The sequence below is a fragment of the Neofelis nebulosa genome, chromosome 13 (assembly GCF_028018385.1).
Source record: "Neofelis nebulosa isolate mNeoNeb1 chromosome 13, mNeoNeb1.pri, whole genome shotgun sequence".
NCBI lineage: Eukaryota > Metazoa > Chordata > Mammalia > Carnivora > Felidae > Neofelis > Neofelis nebulosa.
Window position 1 is genome coordinate 75,306,777 of NC_080794.1, and position 18,155 is coordinate 75,324,931.

Below are 18,155 nucleotides of genomic sequence, written 5' to 3' on the forward strand. Positions count from 1 at the left end.
GAATGGGAACGTGACTATTGAAATTTGCAGTTAGCTCCCGACCTTTGTTCACTGGAGACCCAGAGCCCCTCGGCTCTGGGAACGTCCCAGAAAGAACTGTGCAGCTTTAAAAAAAAAAAAAGAAAATACCGATTGCCTGCACCCCGCCCCGGGAGACCAGGATTCATTAAACTGTCAGTGGGCCCAGGCATCTGTATTTTTTTTTCAAGCTCCAAAGACAATTCTGATGCCCCACCAGGTTCAGAAACCACTCTCGTTTGAGATTTCACTGGAAAAGTAAAGCGCAAAGTTCAATCTGAACTCCCACGGTGAGGCCAGCTCCGTTTTCTCAGAGCTCCTAATCAATGTGTGAGCCCACCTGATACTTCCAGTGCCCTCCGTTATGCCCTCCTGTCCTTGCATCTACAGTGAGTGGACGTCCCAGAGCCCTTGCAGGTGTAAGTAAGATTCCTCAGAAGCTCAAAGGGCTTAGAATTCTAGACTTCTGTATTTTTACCATGAAATTATCACCAAGCTTCTAACAACCATTTCCCAGCCACCGGAGAAGCATGTTGCTTGGACTATTAGCGCTAATCCTCATAAAAACTAAACGAGAGGGGTAGGAGTACCCCCATTTAACCGATTACAAAGGTGAGACTCAGAGAGGGCAGGTGACAGGCTGGAGGTCACACAGCAAATGAGCACCGGCCTAGGATTTCAGTCTCCATCTGTTGGTCTCCAAAGCCGGCCTTTTTGTCATTGTACCACAGGGCCACTCTTCATTTTTTTTTTCTTTTTTTTTTTCAACGTTTTTTATTTATTTTTGGGACAGAGAGAGACGGAGCATGAACGGGGGATGGGCAGAGAGAGAGGGAGACACAGAATCGGAAACAGGCTCCAGGCTCCGAGCCATCAGCCCAGAGCCTGACGCGGGACTCGAACTCACGGACCGCGAGATCGTGACCTGGCTGAAGTCGGACGCTTAACCGACTGCGCCACCCAGGCGCCCCCACAGGGCCACTCTTCAAAGGGACCCTAGGGAAGCAGATCTTACGAGTCAGTGAATAATTCTTATGTGTTCATAAGGGACTGGCTTGATATGTGCAAAGCTGTCTTAAATGACATCCAGTCTAAATGGAGGATCTCGTAACAGAACAGAGGCCCCAGAAGAGGTTATGTGGTGAACGGCCATGGTTAACAGTTAACCTCTAACTGGCTTCAGCAGGAAGAAGTAAGCTGAATGCGTATTTCTCCCGTGGAAATAAGACGGATACCCCTCAGCCCTCCAGGGTCCCCGGTCACCTCACTGATGAGTTCAGATGCCTTCTTTCTCCCTTCGATCTCTAACGTGCCTGGAATGACACAGGGAACTCCTCGCATGAAGTTCAGGTCTGACCGGTACAAATTCTAGAAGAGACAATACAAGCAATCAGAAAAGCCAAACTCACAGAACAAAGAAGCAAGGAGAAGCCGGAGGACCCACGAGAGGATAACGTCGTCATTAGAACTCACGGCCAAGCCAGTGTCTCCAGACAGAGCATCCTCAGCAAACACACGGTGCCTCCCAGTAAATGTTTGTGGGGGAAACAAAAATGTAGGTCAAAAGAAAAACAATTCTGCTGTCACCTGTCTCCGTAGCTTTGGAGGGAGGTGAGGCAGGTTTTTATCTTCATGGGGGCTATCAAGACATAAACGCTGGAGTGGATTGTGCTTGGAAAGTCAGTTGTCTTGGGGCAAATGTGGAAATGACGGTTTAATAGGCCTTCTAAAACAAAACCCAGCAGCAGAGGGTGGCGTTAATTAATCATGGGTTAAGAAAGAACTAATAAATGAATCCAGAATCATCTGGCACAGGCCTGTCTGTGTGGGTAGGGGCGAGTGTGTGTACCTGAGTGATCCGGGCTGACAGTTTAAAGGGTCCCCAAATTCGCTCCCCTGCAGCCACCCAGGTGCCCCCCCTCCCCCGCCCCCGGCCGTTGCTGCCTTCCAAGTGCTGTCACAGCGAGAGGCAAGGGCAGGCGAGGGCTCCGCTCAAGTGACACACAGGCCCTGAGCTGAGTGTGGCAGCCCCATGGTTGCAGCCGCTCTGGGGTTCCTGACAGTTTCTGGCAGCCGGTAAACACCGTACACGGGCGGAAAACCCAAACAGACGACAGATAACCAGATCTGAGTGTCCCTTTGCTTCCAGGCACTGTCGAACCAGGATGCAGGTTTTGTGCGGTGTTTTGCTTTCCAACCCCAGCCCGTTACTTGCAAAGCCCATAGCACAGAAACCTAGAAAGGTAGGCAACAGGGGGAGTGCCAAACAGGACGCTGCCGCCTGTGGAGGGGAGACTTCCGGGGTCTCTTTGGGGGTGAGGAAATCCTCGGTGCTCCCCAATACTCCCAGGCCACCTGCTTCCGGAAACAGGTGGCTCGAACTTGACACGCACGTGGGAGGCCCGTGAAGGTCTCCACCGCTCGTCGCGGGGACCCAGGAAGGACTGCTGGGGCCCGGATGCCCTGCCCTCCCCCACACACTCGCCTCTGCCTGAAGCGTGTCCGCTCTGACCCTAGCCTCTCCTAATGGAGCATGGCCTCCCTCAGAAAACGGGCAGCCTGGGAATTTACGAAGCACGAAGAAGAGCTCCCCCCCGCCCCCCCCCTCCCCCCGTCAGACCTGAGGCCAAAGGCAGTGCCGGTAGCAAATCTTCAACATGCAAAACATGTGAGCGGAGGGCATCCTGGTCAGACGCCATCTAAGTTCACGTGTCAGCCCCCCTTTCTCACTGACAGTTGTGGGGTCTCGGGCAAGCTCTCTCTTTAACTTCTTCAAGCCTCCCTGTCATTTCTAAAATGGGGTAAAGACTACTGATACGGGGTTATTTCGAGGTTCAAATGAGATCATGTGTGAAAACGTCATGTTTGGAACCAGTGGATGCTTCCCATTGCCATTAGATCTGTGTAACTGTGCTGGGCAGGAGCACGGGGCAGCGTTTCCCAAGAAGACCCCGGTTTGGGATTTCTCACCTCCGGAAACCCCCGCGGCACCAACGGGAGCTTGGAGTCACTGCCTCCTGGTCAAATCTGAGAGGACAGAGCCCTGAGAGAGAGGCCTTACCTCGCTCTGCAACTTGTGGGCTCTCTTGGCACAGCTGAGCCTCAGGTCTTCGGCCAAGGAAGTGTACTGGGGGAGCGGGTGTCTGTAGTCCTGGTCGCTGGCCAGGCTCTGAGCCTTCCTGGCATGCACCAGGGTCACCATGTCCAATGGCAGATGGAAGTGTGCCTTGGAGAGTTCAAAGCCTTTCTTGTAATTCACCTAGAGGGGCAGACAGATCAACAGCCGCTATTTCAAAGCCACCATTTGCACAGGGACCATCAGGGACAGCGAGTGCAGTGAGAGTCTCCCAGGTGAGCCCCGGAGACATTCTGGCGGGACCGCTGCTCCTTTCTTGTAGGGACTGGCTTAATTAGCAGGATTCATGACACTCACCACCCTCAGCTCCTGGAGGTCACTGACTTAGATGATGAAGGCCCACGGCTCCCCCAGTTGGGGCAATACGGAAGTGCAGGAGACCTACATCACATCACGTCAGTGATTTCCTTGCTGCGTCTTTAGATCTTCCCATTTGCCAGAGGCAAGAAGGTACATGGCTAACCTGTGAGGGCACGGGGCCCGCCAGAGTTTCTCCCCCTCCCCCTGTCAGGTTCAGACTTTAGACACCGGGGACTCCCTTCTCGGGCTTAGCCGATGAAGAGCTTCTTCAAAGCATCAGACGACATCCTAAGAAGTCTGGGGGCAGGGGCGCCTGGGTGCTGAGCGGGTTGAGCATCTTACTCTTGATTTCGGCTCGGGTCATGATCTCACTGATCGTGAGTTCAGGCCCCGTGCTGGGCTCTCCGCTGACTGTGCAGAGCCTGCTTGGAACTCTCTCCCTCTCTCTCTCTCTCTCTCTCTCTCTCTCTCCCTTTCTCTCTGCTCCTCCTCTTCTCGCTCTCTCAAAATAAATAAATAAACTTGAAAAATGTAATTAAAAAAAAAAAAGCAATCTGGGGGCCAACAGCAGTGGGTAGACGCTTGGAAAGCCAGTTCTGAGGGATGGGTATTCCCAAGAGGCACGCTGAGGGAGGAGAGGACAGACCACAAGCTCCACGGCAGTCCTCGGAGAAGCTGCCGGAAGGTCTGCGAAGCTCACTCTGGGCTTTCTCAGGAGTCAGATGCGGAACTTCCACCTCCGCCATCTTTCCCGGAGCCCCGGCCACCCCTCCCTTACCTCCTGCTCCCATCTAGCACCCTCCCCTGACCCCTGGCATAAAGGCCAGGACAATGCATGTGCAACCCCACATTCTTCGGTCAGCACTCCAGCCCAGAAAGGGGTGGGGGTTGGGGGGGGAAGAATGTTAGAAATGGGGAAACTGAGGCGGAGAACATGTGAAGCTGTGGACAGAGCCTGAGATGGAGGGCTGGCACCATATTCACTTTCCAGCTGATCTTAGACAAGGGACTGAGGCGCTCAGAGTCTAGGTCTTATCAGTAAACCGGGATGGATAAGACGATAATGTTCCTCAAGAGAGTTCGTCCAATGGTTAAGGGAGACCCGGGGTGTAAAGGTGCTTCGTCCTTTGTAACACAGTGGATATACGTCAGCGTCTAGCCCCACCGTTTGCCAGCGCACATATGTGCAAGGGGACACTGCGTACACACTCGTGCCAGCATCCAGAGGGTCGAAACCACGGGCTGCAAACTCAGACGTTTCCAGGCACCCAGACGATAGCACCAGTGAGTAAGGCGGGCAGTGAGGGAAAAGGAGGCGGCCGCCTGACCAGGAGAGCATAGGTCCCTTCTAAACGGAGCTCTCGGTCGTCAACGTCAACTGTGGCCTTGAGGAATCCAGGGCCAGCTTCTGGCTGGAAGTCTACGACCTTTATGCAAAATGTTCCACTTTTAAAGGTTTGTGACTAATTCACTCTGCAGACCAAACAAAACAGCTCTGTCGTCCAAACCTAGCCCACAGGCCCCCGTTCGTGGCCACTGATCACATCACAGAATGGCCCAAGGGAGCTCAGGGGTGGTCTGGCTCAAACTGTCACTTGACGCAGGAAGAAGCTCAAGCCCAGAGGAGCCAAGGGACCCAACAAAGGCACGCAGCTAGTTAGGACAGAGCCAACAGCCACAACCGGAAGGACAAACGACACACACTGGCCGTGCACCATTAGGTGAGGGCCCCCCAGTCCCGCTGCATTTTTTTCTCCTACTTACTTCGCTCTGCAGCGAGTTCGCATACACTGAATGTGCAAGGCTGATATCGTCTTCCAAGCTCCGGGAGCCAAGCATCTGCCCTTTCATTTTCTCAAATGCCTCTTTGTATTTGTACTAAAGGGAAAGAGAGCGGGAGAGAGTAACAGCTCGGGGACAAGGGACACGGAATGGGAGAGGTGGGTATTGGGCGAAAATGTTTTGTTCTTTTGACAGTGACTGGGTGAGTTAAAAGAAAACGCACGGGAGTCGTCAAAAGGCCTATTCTTTCATATGCAAGACTCCCAATGACTAAAGGGCTGGATATGAACTGGCAGGACATGTTAGCACTTGGGCGGCCCGCGCTGGAAGAAGGTGGGTGCATTGTTAACAGTCTCTGCACGCGGACTTGCTTTAGGAAAGCGCCTGGTGGAGGGTGCATTTCATCTGCCCGGGGTCCAGAGTTACAGTCCGGCATTTGGCTTTGTACCCTGGCTAGGGGATTTTTTTTTGTTGTATGGTATGTTCTCTCTCACTGGTCGTTACCAGATTGCCCTAACACAGTCAGTTGGGAAAGCAGAGGACAGTATCCACAGGCAAAAGAAGGCAGGGGTTGGGGGCAAAAGGAGTAAAAATCGGTTAGGATTAAACATTGACACGGTAATGGAGGTGGATGCTCACGTCACTTATGATTTCGCCGGAAGCCTTTGCTGCCTGAAATGGAATGGCATCCAGTCTCAATTTATATCCACCGTCTCGAAGTTTGCTCCAGGATTCCTTGTAACGTGTCTGTTGGGAACATGTGGACAAATAAAGACCTTTGTGTGATCTGGTGGTTCTGAGATGCTCATTACCAAGATGGGCATCGGCTTTGTTATGGGTTTTCTCCCCCAGCGCCCGGTTGGAGTTAGAAATCACTGCGTCTTAGCAAAAACCGAGAAAGAGTTGGAGCCTGCCTCACGCCCACCCACGGGAGGGAGAGTCTTTTGGGGGCGACTCGTTAGAGTCAGACAGACCCAGATTTCTCTGAGCAGCAAGCCGAGTGGAAGAAGGAGGCATAAGGCTGAGCGTGCACAGATCTTGACGTAAGATAAGGAGAACACAACTGTCTCTGTCGAAGAACAGGAAAAGGGGGGATTGCTGATCAAGGTCACGGGAGGGAAGGGTCTCTCCTCGCCATAGCCGTTGGCTGCCCTCACCTATATTCTGACGCTCCCGCATTTCACCCCCTCAGTACCAACGCCTTTTGTAGTAAGGCGGTTTTCCTAGTCTCATTCTTGCAAATGAGCTTGACTCCTCTGTAGGACGGCCTACCTAGCCCGCAGAACTCAGCAGCGCAAATGAAAGCATGGGGCCCCTTGGTCACAAATATTACAAATTTCAAGATGGTGACAGCACAGCATTCAAGTAAGCTCCAGGCCCTTCTGAGTATGGGATGCTTCTGAGCACAGGCTGCCGGGCACTGCCCAGGTCCCTGGATCCCCCGGAATGAAAGCCAGTGCCCCATCTGCCAGCCTCACCTCACTGATATTCATGGCATTCAGCTTGGCCAGGAGGACTTCAGGGAGGTCGGCTGTCTGGGTGTAATGGTGCTTTATGTTTTCTCCTTGTTCCTTATATAACCTCTGTGGAGGAAGAGAGGTTTTGCATTAAACCCAGGAGGTTCTTCCACACAGCCATCAGTCAAGTTACACTCCGGGAGACAAGGGACAGCTGCCACCTCCCCATAGGGACAGGATCTTGGGTGCCCTGCCTCCACCTGGATCCCACAGCCAGCACGGTGACACGGGCTTCGTGCCCTCCTGAGTCCTACGTCCCAGCTCAGAACACGACAGGCTGAAACCTGCCTCTGCGTTAACACTCTACTTGTAGCATAAACCCGACACGGTGTCAGATGGGAAAATGAGGTCTAGTTAACACCTGATAATTTTGTTATTAACCATAAAGTGTGGGAGGGCATTAAAATTCAGAAGCATGAAAGAGGGCTCTTCCACAGGGGACGTCTGGACCTACTTCGATCCCCACTCCCTTCCTCCGTCTCGAGGATTCTTGTGCTAATAAATGTCTACCAGGTGGGTCTGGGGTGTCTTTCATGCGGAACTCTGATTTGGGCTTATGACATCCTCATAGTGATGACACACGAAGTTGGCATCGGCCACCAGAGAAAGTTTCTAAGCCGGGCTTTTCCATCCCAAATCTTAGTAGCTGTGTCCAAAGTTTCTACGTATCACAGCACTGCCCCCTAGAGTTGGTTAGGGTAAGGAAGAAGCCCGGGTTGTTTTTCTTCATACAGAAGTTCTTGTTTGACCATCTGTGTTTTTCAGAATTTAATTTGTTTCTGATGGGCTGCTTGTCAAGAAATTATAAATTCCTAAACCCGTAAGTTTGTAAATCATCCCAAAACTTATTCTGATAGGCACTCAGGACATTTCCAAATGCCTGTTAAATAAGGCACAATCAGAATAAAATATTCAATTGGGAAGCATGAGAGATAATTTTGAAACTCCTCTTCACCAAGGGTTGCACATTTTCCTCACGGCAAGTCGAATGGTTTGAAGATATTTATAAGGCGTGTCTGCCCCACTTTACAAAGATCTGCGGGCCTCTCTCAGCAGAATCAGCCAAATGGGGTTAACCCATGTCCTAAAGTGAGTTTTTATGGGACCTCATCATTCAATTTGGTCTCCAACGAACGCCATGCAGTGAGGACAAAAGGCCAGGTCTCAGTTTCACGTTAAAAAGGGTAGACGGGAAGTGAGTTCACCGTAGTCTCGTGCCCGCAAGACCCAAATCATTTCCAAAGTCTTTGGGGGAATTCAGAGAGCAAGAATTCCTGCCCTCGGGTCCCAAGGAGGACTAGCGGGGGCTGAGTCTTCCAGTTGCCAAGAATTTTCACTCCCAAAGTTCCAGTTCTGGAAACAACACCTTAAAACAAAAAGGAGAGGGGAAAAGCACCCCCCCCACACACACACACAAATCTTGAAGATATGCAAATGGGAAGACAGGAGAGTATGAGGGCAGTGGGGTGACAGAGCCCCACTTGGCATCAGAAGAGCGGTAACACCCCATTTGCATCCTAATGAGGAAGCACCCCCGCTAAGGTGCTCCTTGGCAAAGGACAAGGAGTTCCTTCATCCTTCGAACAACAGAAAGAGCAAGGCAAGGAACCCTCAGCTTCAATCGCAGTGTTGAAAGAAGAGCCCACTCTTAGAGTTCATAATGTATATATATTATCACTTACATCCACGGCTTGGGTATAACTAATTCTGGCCTGGACCATCTCCGGAGTGTCTTTAATACTGGTAAACTTCAAAGCATCTGGAGGCTGACGGTACTTCTTCTGTTGAGCAGAAAAAGATCAAAGCTGTGAATTTTGTGCCGCTCTTTCATGCCATTTGAAAGGGAAAATCATAGGTTGCTTGAGATTAGAGTGAATTTGTGAACATAATTATTATTCGGCTTCCTCCATCTTTATATCCTAGGTGCCTTCAGGTTAATATTTGTTTCAATTTAAGAATAACCTCATGTCAATTAACATTAAAGTATTTCTAGCTGGTGCAAAGAAAACATCGCGAAATTGGGTTATACCGGTAAAATACCGGGGGATATACGCCTAGGAAAGGGTTCTTTTTGTGGGTTTCAAATGCTGCGGTGTTTACATCTCTTAGTTTGGGTCTCCCAAGCAAGAAGGTGGTTACATTTATCAATTGAAGCTTCCCGCTTTCCTTCCACGAAAGGACTTGGCAGAGATTATCACAGTCAAAACCCTCCCATTTAACAGTCAGGGATCACAACTATTCAATCACTTTAGAACTTGGTTCAGTTAACACGAGCAAGGATTCTTTAGAATGTTACGATAACAAGAAGAAGGGTGCTATGGTTGAAAGGAAGGAGCTTACATTTTGAAAGACACTGGAAACAAACAAACAAACAAACAAACAAACACAGAATCACAAAGAATTCCAATGCTGGCAAAGACCTAGATACCCAATTCTGATTCTAAAAGTCATGCTTAAATTAATTCCGGGTTTGTTTGTTTGTTTTTTTTTAATCCAAATACATTTCCAGGAGACTAGGACAGTCGCACTCTTAACGGACTTATGAAGTGTATCGTTCCTCAAATCAAAGACCTATTTTATGAACACTTCTTCATTTATCAGGGTCAGTTTTTGTAGCCTGGGTTGATTAAGGAAGACAGGGTTCGGTATCCAGCCATCTCTGTTGGGTCACCTGCTTTTGTAAATAAAGTTTTATCAGAACACAGCCATGCTCGTTCACGTACACGGTTGTCTACGGTTGTGTTCACACAGAGGTGGCAGGGCCGAGGAGCCGCAACGGGAACTGTGTGGCCCACAAAGCTGAAGACACTCCCTATCTGGTCCTTTACAAGAAAAGGTCTGCCGACTCCTGCTTTAAGAGACAGGTGTGTATGCATCTGTGGTTTTCTCAGCAGTGTGTGGCATTCGGGCTGAAAATTAAGAGGTCAGCCAATCTGACACTGAACTGGAAGTGTGGGAAACAGAAGTGAGGTGATTAGGGAGAACGGCTGAAAGATTTTCTTGCCTTACTGAAGTTTGAGGACTGGCATGCGGCATAGAAGATAAGCCAATTTGTTGAGTAAGTCTGCAAAATGAGGTGGAAAATTAAGCCCACTGTGGGATAAACAGTTCCAGAAAGCTCCCTTGGATGCCAGACTTAGATGCATGAAAGAATCATCTTGAAGTCTAAATTGTGTGTATGATTTATTTTTCACATCCTTTTATGAGTGGGCCCAATGAGAGTTTAGGAGCATGAGTCCTCCAACCTAGATGTTTGCTGCGGCAAGTTTCTCAAAATCATCCTTTGAGGAAGGTCTTTCCTCAGTCAGCATGAACTACTTAGGGCAGTGAAGTGTCCACTGAGCCTTGAACGTTGACTAAGATTTCCTAAAAATTAGGCCCATCAGAGTGAACCCGCTTTTGGAACCAGCTCTGTGACATGTCAGGCTAACCAGAATATTCTCCCATGGGAAAGATATCAACGCTGGGCAGGTGTGTTTGAAAAACCAACTTAGGTGTCTTTCTGTCCTACCTACACATTCAGTAAGAAAGTGTTCTCAAAACAAAGTCCCAGGAGGCTCATTACAAAGACTGCCATCTTCTGTGGCTGCAGCCGTGGTGATCCCCTCCCCACCCAGGAAAATCCAGAAAGACCAGGTTACTCTGGAGGCAACTAGAAAAATTCTCACTTGCCTTCTGAGCAAGTTCCTCCCCAAACAGACATGAACAGAGGTGGGATTTGGGTTGTTCGAGGACGGGCAGCCTCCGTGTGAGCACGAGGCAATGGCAACTCCCTGGTGTGTCTAGTCCAGTGGCTCTCCACCTTCCGGCAGCATCTGGAGACACTGAGGGTCGTCATACCTGGGCAGAGGGTGCTACTGGCATCTAGTGGGTGGAGGCCAGGGGTGCAGCCAGACACCCCACGTGACTCAGGACAGCCCCCACAACAGAGAGCTTTCGGAATGCCAATAGTTCTGAGATGGAGAAACCCTGATCAGATCTTTAAAAGACCTGTTTAATGAAACTCTCCCCAAAATGTGAGCAGACGGATCTTTTTAGCACACTGTAATGCCTTAGGGTCCAGCTAGGGTGGCTGCAGGTGGACCGGCGTGAGATTTAAGTAGAAGTGAGACCCCTCAACAGGAGAGACCCAGGTCACGTGCTCCACACCACGTGAATATTCAAAAACTGTTTACACTGTGGCGGGAAGAGAGAGAGAGAGAGAGAGAGAGAGAGAGAGAGAGAGAGAGAGAGAGAAAACGGGCATCAAGTCCCGAAAGAGCTTTCTGGGTGCAATAAATGTTATCTTTTCATCATCTCTCCCTTGTTGCTTCATTAAAAAGGTAAGCTGGTGGGTAGCAATTGAGCTCTTTTTGATTGTCATTATTATTCATAATATCATTTGTCACCCACTTTGTTTTTGCCGGGGCTCTACGGGCCCCTACTGGTGTGTGTTTGGTATGTAGTTTCCCTCTAATTACCAGCCCTAGTCTGGGCTTCCGGGCCTTTCATGTAGCTTTGCCTTTTTCTTCGCCTTTTGAGTGGAAATTATTTTAATTTTATACAGCAATGCCACACGCCTAGTGCAGCCGGCCCTGTTGCACGCTGTCAGGAAATCTCACCTCGCTAATGAGTTCTCCTGCCTTCTTCGCCTGCTCCACATTTAATGACCCGGTGGCGACCCAGCCCGTGCCTTTCATCCACTTCACATCTGCCCTGTATTGGTTCTGATAAAGGAGAAAGAAGAAAAAGGCAGGCCATTGTTGGCGCGCAGACATTTAAAGGGCTGTTAACGGCTCCCAGATGTCGCCTTGGTGCTGGCTGAGTCAAATTAGATGCCACTTTTGTCTTATCCATTTCTGCACAGTCACAGGCAGGGCTCCAGAATGTCAATTAATTTCCCCTCTAATTGGAGCCTCCCGCTGCCGGTGGCGTTAGGCCCCACCCACGGGCGCCCGGGGGTGCAGCGGGAGGGGTCGGATCAACCTTGTCCCTCATTAGGGACGCGTGTCTACCTCGGGAAGAGGAGTGTCCTCATTGTCTGCTTTCCCCGTTTCCTTGTTGGAAATGACAAGCAGGGGAGAAGAAAATGAGAACTCACAACAGAACCCGGGTGGGGAGCTATTTGAGGGAATTTCACAAGACAGCCCAGGCCTCCCACGGTGCCGATTCCTTCCTATGCGCCTCGGTGCGGGGCAGGGGGCACATCTCATTTCTTTGCTCGCCGTGCGTGGAAGGAGTCGTTTTAATGGAAAGCCATTTAAATGGACGCTTCTCTAAAACTCGCGCATCACCTGTATCCCCCGAAACCGCTCTGCCAGGAAGGGTGTGTCTGTATCGCCCTCCCCACCGCCCGGCCCCCAGCGTGCAGGCAGCTGACCTGCCTTCTCAGCGCACAAGAGTCACCTGAAGGAGGAGGGGAGCCAGGTGGGGCACCCAGGAGAAAGGGGAGGGAACGCTCAGGTTAGCGTGTGCCACTCTTCCCGCAAAGGGCGCTGCCAGGGTTGGAAGGAGGGTGGGAGACCTCTCCCACAACAGGCCGCGGTTGTGGAGATCACCAACATGTCTCCCCCCGCCCCCCGCCCCCCGCAGTAAAACGAAAGGGGGAAAACAGACGTAGAGCAAATGCCCCGGAGGAAAAAAGTCGCTGGGTGGTGGTATAGTATCTGAAGCGGGCAGAGCTCAAATAAAGGTTAAACCACTAGGAAAGCTGAGCTGTGTCCGCCCTGGGATCCAGAAGCAGGTATGTCAGGGTATACACTACCATCTCGGGGGCGGTGGCGGGGGGGGGGGGGGTGCTGGGGAAAACCATCGCGGCAACGCTAGCACACGCACGCGTGCACACGGAGCTTACGTCGCTCTGTAACCCGTACGCCTTCTTGGCCCATTCCACCCTCATGTCTGTGGGCAAAGCGGTAAAGTGATGAGATGCTGTCTTGTAGCCTATGTCTGTGGCTAGATGCTGAGCCTTGCGGGCGTGCACGAGGTGGACCATGTCCAGGGAGACGTGGCACTGGGACCTGGTGTCCTCGAACCCCTTCTTGTACTCCAGGTCGCTCTGCAGCTTGGACATTTGCAGCGAGTGACTCATTTGTGAATCCCCCTGGGCATCCTTCGCCCCGATCAGCTTCCCTCTGGACCTTTCATAATCTTCCTTGTACTTCACCTAAACGGGAAGGAGAGAGAGGGGCATGTTAGCATCTCCTAAAGGCATTGCTAACTTTCAAACTGAGGGTTTGAAAGTCCAAACAAAGCCAAACAACAGAATCTTACTAGAATTAGAATCTTCCTATCATTGAACAGTGAACTAAAAGATTACTCATTATTTCCCTTTTCACCTCAGCTGCCAGGAAGCTCAGAGCTAAACTGAATGCTCAGCTATGCAACAGTCTATTCCCAAGTTCCTGGTGACATTCCATCTCTTGTCTGTATTCCTCCACCTCAGTTTTTCTGGATTTATTTTTAAGTGGCCCATTGTTTCCTTTCTGGGAATAGTGAAAACGTTATAAACAAAAAGTAGTCATGGAATGAAAATGACGCAGAATAGCCCAAACACAGCTGCTGTTTGAGAAAGGGGCTCATATTCGCTTGGAAAAAGACTGACAGTAATGCGGATCAGAGGGAAAAAACAGATACAGAACTGCCTTAAAAACTGTAACAGGATAATATTATCGGGAGACCTGGGCTCTCCTCTCACCTGCGCCAACAACAACCGTATTAATACCTGCCACCATTTATTGAACACTCACTGTGAGCCAGGCCTGGTACAAACCCAAGCCCCTCAAAGTGCATCTGTAGACCAGTGCTGGTTCATGAACTCTCACCAGGAACAAGATAAGGACCTTATGCCAGAATGACATCACCAAGTCACTGTTTAGCTCAGCTGATATCTACATATATTTATATAGGGGAGTATATTTATGTGCACGCATTTCTTCTGGAAGCAAGACTGTCTTGATGACATTAGCAGACTTTGTCTTCCACTCTGGCCTCGGCTTCTGATCTCACATCAGACTCCCGACAGACGGCAGTGGACTATGAACCGCTCGATACACGTCAGTTTGTTTCATTTCCTTGTAAACATTTTGCAACTGCCGATTTACCAATGAGTTAACTGAGATTTTGGAAGGTCAAACCACCTTCCCAGAATCACAATGCTTACTAGGGGATGGAGCTAGGATCGTATCTAAGGTCCATCTGACACCAGGGCCTACGCTCTCGGTCACTGGCAGGCCACGACATCCTTAGATAGTCCTGGAATGTCTCTGAGCCTCAGTTTATCCGTCACATAAGCCATTTAGCTTACTACTCGTGCTGCTGCCACTGATAATGCCTCCACCTACTGAAAGCCAACGTGTGGCAAGCAGTGTGCTCTCGGCTTGTACAGGATTATCTCATTGTGAAGCAGTCGTATTTATCCCCACTTCGCTGATGGGACCCCGAGGCTCAGACCCTTTCTGACTCTCCTTGATGGAAAACGGCAGGATTCGTGGTGCCCTGTACAAGCTGAGCACCTACTCACCTCGCTGGCCAGGTCCCTGTTGGCTTTGGCTGCCAGGAAGGCCAAGGAGTCAAGACGTAGCTCAAACCCTTTCGCCTTCTGGTTTTCCCAGCTGCTCTTATACAGTTTCTGAGGAGGTAGGGGAGAAAAGAGATCATCCTCCTGCGGGAAGCCTTCCCTAGAGTCTGTAATGCTCTCTCCAGGAGGCAAACATGACTGCGTCCTTCCACAGAAACCTGGTAACCTGGTAACACCACCAGACCTCCTTGTTCCTGCCTCAAGGCCTCCTAACACACAGGGCTTCAGTCAAAAGAAGCTGAATTTGAACTCCAGAGGCCTTGAAAACTACTAGGAGTCTTACGGGGGTCTCAAAGACATGCCCGAGGTGGAATAACATTGCAAAACGCCCGGCAACATTTCTGGAAGGTTCCCTACCCCTGCACACACAGCCCGCTCAGCCCAGCAGGTGCCACAGCTGCGTATCTTTGTCTCCCTGCCTCCAGCCTCTAGTCCACCTGGGGCTTGTCCTTGCTCCTCCCATGTCCCTTCCTGCCCCCACCTGTGGGTTTCAAGGTCTCTCTTCTGAAGGCTCCCTCTCTGTGTGTGTGAATCAATTTAGCCCCTGTTGCTCCTTCTAGTTTTCCCCTCTACCTAGGACTCAGATCAGGACTCCAAAGACCTGGGAGCTGAGGGGGAGAGCTGAGGAAGGCCCCTGCTGAAAGACAGGGAGGAGAAGGTTGGGGCCACGCATGCTTTGTGTCTGAGAGCCACCTGGGTAATGGCTACCTTCGGCACACTCCTCCTCCTCCCAGGGCTTTCCGTATATTAGCTCACTGAAGCCTCGTGAGAACCCAGTGAGACGGGAACTAGTATTACCCTTCTTTTGCCAATGGGACAACTGAGTGCAAAGAATTAGCCCAGGGTCTCACACCTAGTAAGTGATAGACCCAAGGATCGAACAAACCCAAGCAGTTTGGAGCTAACGCCTTCAAGTGCTGCTTCCTTCCTTCTAGCAATGCTCAAATGCTGTTCGAGCCGCGACCCTGGACTCCTAGGACTACCTCCTACCCTGTTATATAGTCAGTGGGTCAAATCTCCCGCCAGCTCGTTCCTAGGGAAAGTGGTCCTTCCCTCCCCCTACAACTGGCCAGGAACGAGGTCTGCTGGATGAGCTTTTTACAACGACCGGATGTGTGGAACCCCAGGTGACAGAGCACAGTGGCCAAGTGCCTACGTGGGAAAGCAGAGTTTACAGCCGCCCCCGCCCCCTCTGGCCATACCTCACTGAGATTGGCAGCGTTGGCTCGGGCCTGTAAGAAGAGAGGCTCGTCTTTGCTGATGCTGTACTGATGGATGGACTGCTCGTTTCCTGCCTTGTAGGCCACCTGTCAGGAGAGAGCACTGGGTCAGGAGCAGGTGGCAGGGTGGGGTGGGTGGCACGGCATCTCGGGTGTGCCTTCAGATCTGCTTGGCCTTTCTGTGACCTGCACGGGGGTGGGGGTGGGGGGTCTGTTCCAAAACCCGCCAGACCAGACGCTGGCCAGCAGACAACAGCAAATGAGGCTTAAGGCAGGAGGGGTGAAGGCAGAGAGCGAGGCAGTGAGGAGCTGCGAGAAGAGTGTGGTCAGGGGACCAACCCGACCACACTGCCAAGGTCCCTGTCTTCACACGTCGCCCTTGAGAAGGCACTGAGCTTCCCAAGCTGTTCCCATCTATGCTGTCCACAGCCACAGAAAATAACCTGCTGCAGGACTCAGGTGGGCCCAGGCTCCCCGAATAAGAAAAATAAGAAGCATTCTCTGCTCCCCTGCACGTCCCCCTGCCCCCATCGCCAGTCCCAACGCATTCCCAGGCAGTGACACCTGGAAAGCGAGCAGTGACCAAAAAGACAGCACAAGTGAACACCTGCTCCATGAAAAACGTACCCCTCTGTTCTTTCTCTCTCCCCTTCCCTCCCACCCCCCCACTTGAGCTTCCAAAAGGCGACTTTCTGATGCCCCTGAGCTCTGTCAGTAGGTCCTTTCTGGCACGTGTCCCTGGACCTTTATGAAGGACGACTAGGACGGTTCTGGCCACCCTGCGGCAGCTCCAACACGTGCTTGGCGTACGTGCACAGGAAGTGCTCAACACTGACGTGCGAACAACATACACGGTGTTTCACTCCGATGCCGCCCGTCTTGGGGCGCATGTTCCCCGCCCCCCCCAAAGAGAATTCTCTCCCGGCTGCAGAATGACAGAGCCTGTGATGAAAGGTAGGAGGAGGGGGGGAAGAAAGAAGAAGAAAGCGAGACGGGGCAATACCAAGAGCTGAAATGAGTAGCATCAGTCGGCATCTGTCCTCACAACCAGCAGAGAAGGGAAGTGGGGTAAGGCAGAGAGAGCTGGGGTCCGGTGCCCGGAGACAGCCTGCAGGCTCCGGGAGAGCCAGGCCCCGCCTGTCTAAAGGAGAGGCTCGCTGGTGCCCGGATCGTGTCCGGGCAGCACCTGCTGTGGTCTCAGAGACGCCCGGCCCGTGACACGGCAGCGTGGCGGAGAAAGGGCAGCTCGGGACTCACTCCGCTCTGCAGCTCCTGGCTCTTCCTGGCGTGTGCCATCTGGGAGCTGTCGGTCACACTGGTGAACTTGAGCTCGTCCGCCCTCTGCCTGTAGTTTTTCTGTTTCCGAAGAAAAGGGACAGCGTAGCATTAGGGGTTGGCTGTCCCCACCACCACACTCGTGCTTACGTCCACACGCACACTTTCAGTGACCCGTGCATCTTCTTGGTGGGAGGGGGACCGTCACGGCTGGTCCGGCAGCTTAATCGGGACCACACAGGCCTGAGGCAGCCCGCTCTGGTGAGCCTCTTTTAGTTCCCACCCTTGAGTGAGAACTTGAGCCTCTCCCTCAGGAAACCCTATGTTTCACCTTATGCCCTGGGATGCACCCATTTTATAAATCGAGATCTGACACAGGAAAAGTGACGTGGAGGGAACTTGGCTTTACAACCAGGAAGATGGAGGCCAGGTCTCGCCTCTGCCCCTTTCCAGCTTCATGACCTTGGGCACCTCTCTTGGTCACCCGAGCTGCTCTTGCTACGGCGGCACAAAAAATAGAAGCTGTCTCACTCTGGGGTGGGGCAGAGGCTTCAATGCCATGCTTTCCGCGAGCGGAGTCCGTGGACACAGCAACGGTTCACATCAGCCGTCACCGTTAGGCATGGTGCCATCATGGCTATCCAAGGATCCCCTATACCATAGGGAATGGGATGCCGGGAGGCTGGCAGTCGGGTGGGATCCAGCCTCCCAGTTCCTTCATGTCCCAGATCGCCGAGGTCTCGTCCTCACTGTGTCCCCGCCTCACACCCACAAAGTAACTGGCAAGATTTCAAATGTGCTAATTCTGTCTCCCCACAGGGACTTCTTGTCCCTCCTGGAGGTTAGTTCCTCTGGCTTTTCCACCGGAGGTGCCAAAGCGGACGAGAAGGGCGGCCGCTGGGGGTGGCTTCACTGAAGCAAAAGCCTCGTGTGGCGGGGAGCGCAGAGGTGAGCACCACACCAGTTCTGTCAGCAAGAGGGTCACGGGCACCACCTGAACCCAGAGTCGGGTCTGGAATATTGGAGACTCCAAATCTCCTGCCTTTAGGAAAAAAAAATTCTCCAAAGAGACTTGTAATTTTCCTCTCTAGTTCCAGTGTGTTGAATGGGAAAACTCCTTCACCACATAATTGAAGGAAGTCGCATTTCCCTCCCATGGTTGGAAATTCCTGATTATTCCAGGCTCTGCATGGGTCAGATCATAAGAAATTACTGAGGAGCCAAGAATCCACCCTGGACAGGGCACAACAGAAACATGAAACAGGCGAAGAGAATAGTGTTTTCCCGGCCCTTGAGGAGCTTAATAATTCGTAGGCCGAGGAAGTGAGACAGAGATGGAAATTCCTAGG

At 51.6% G+C, this 18,155-nt stretch overlaps 1 protein-coding gene across 11 annotated transcripts in view; it reads right to left on the reverse strand.

Annotated features, from left to right (window-relative positions):
* Positions 1-18,155, reverse strand: part of NRAP (nebulin related anchoring protein) — a 70,782-nt gene that overhangs the window by 18,705 nt on the left and 33,922 nt on the right. For 9 of the 11 annotated variants that reach the window (XM_058697832.1, XM_058697829.1, XM_058697828.1 and 6 more), the window contains 11 exons: positions 16,789-16,887; positions 15,514-15,618; positions 14,255-14,362; positions 12,587-12,898; positions 11,355-11,459; positions 8,436-8,534; positions 6,715-6,819; positions 5,876-5,983; positions 5,219-5,332; positions 3,080-3,277; positions 1,282-1,386 (listed from right to left, as the gene is read on the reverse strand). In XM_058697832.1, coding sequence (XP_058553815.1) covers positions 1,282-1,386; positions 3,080-3,277; positions 5,219-5,332; positions 5,876-5,983; positions 6,715-6,819; positions 8,436-8,534; positions 11,355-11,459; positions 12,587-12,898; positions 14,255-14,362; positions 15,514-15,618; positions 16,789-16,887 — 1,458 coding nt within the window. The remainder of the gene's footprint in view (positions 1-1,281; positions 1,387-3,079; positions 3,278-5,218; positions 5,333-5,875; positions 5,984-6,714; positions 6,820-8,435; positions 8,535-11,354; positions 11,460-12,586; positions 12,899-14,254; positions 14,363-15,513; positions 15,619-16,788; positions 16,888-18,155) is intronic. The other 2 variants (XM_058697833.1, XM_058697831.1) reach the window with 1 other exon arrangement.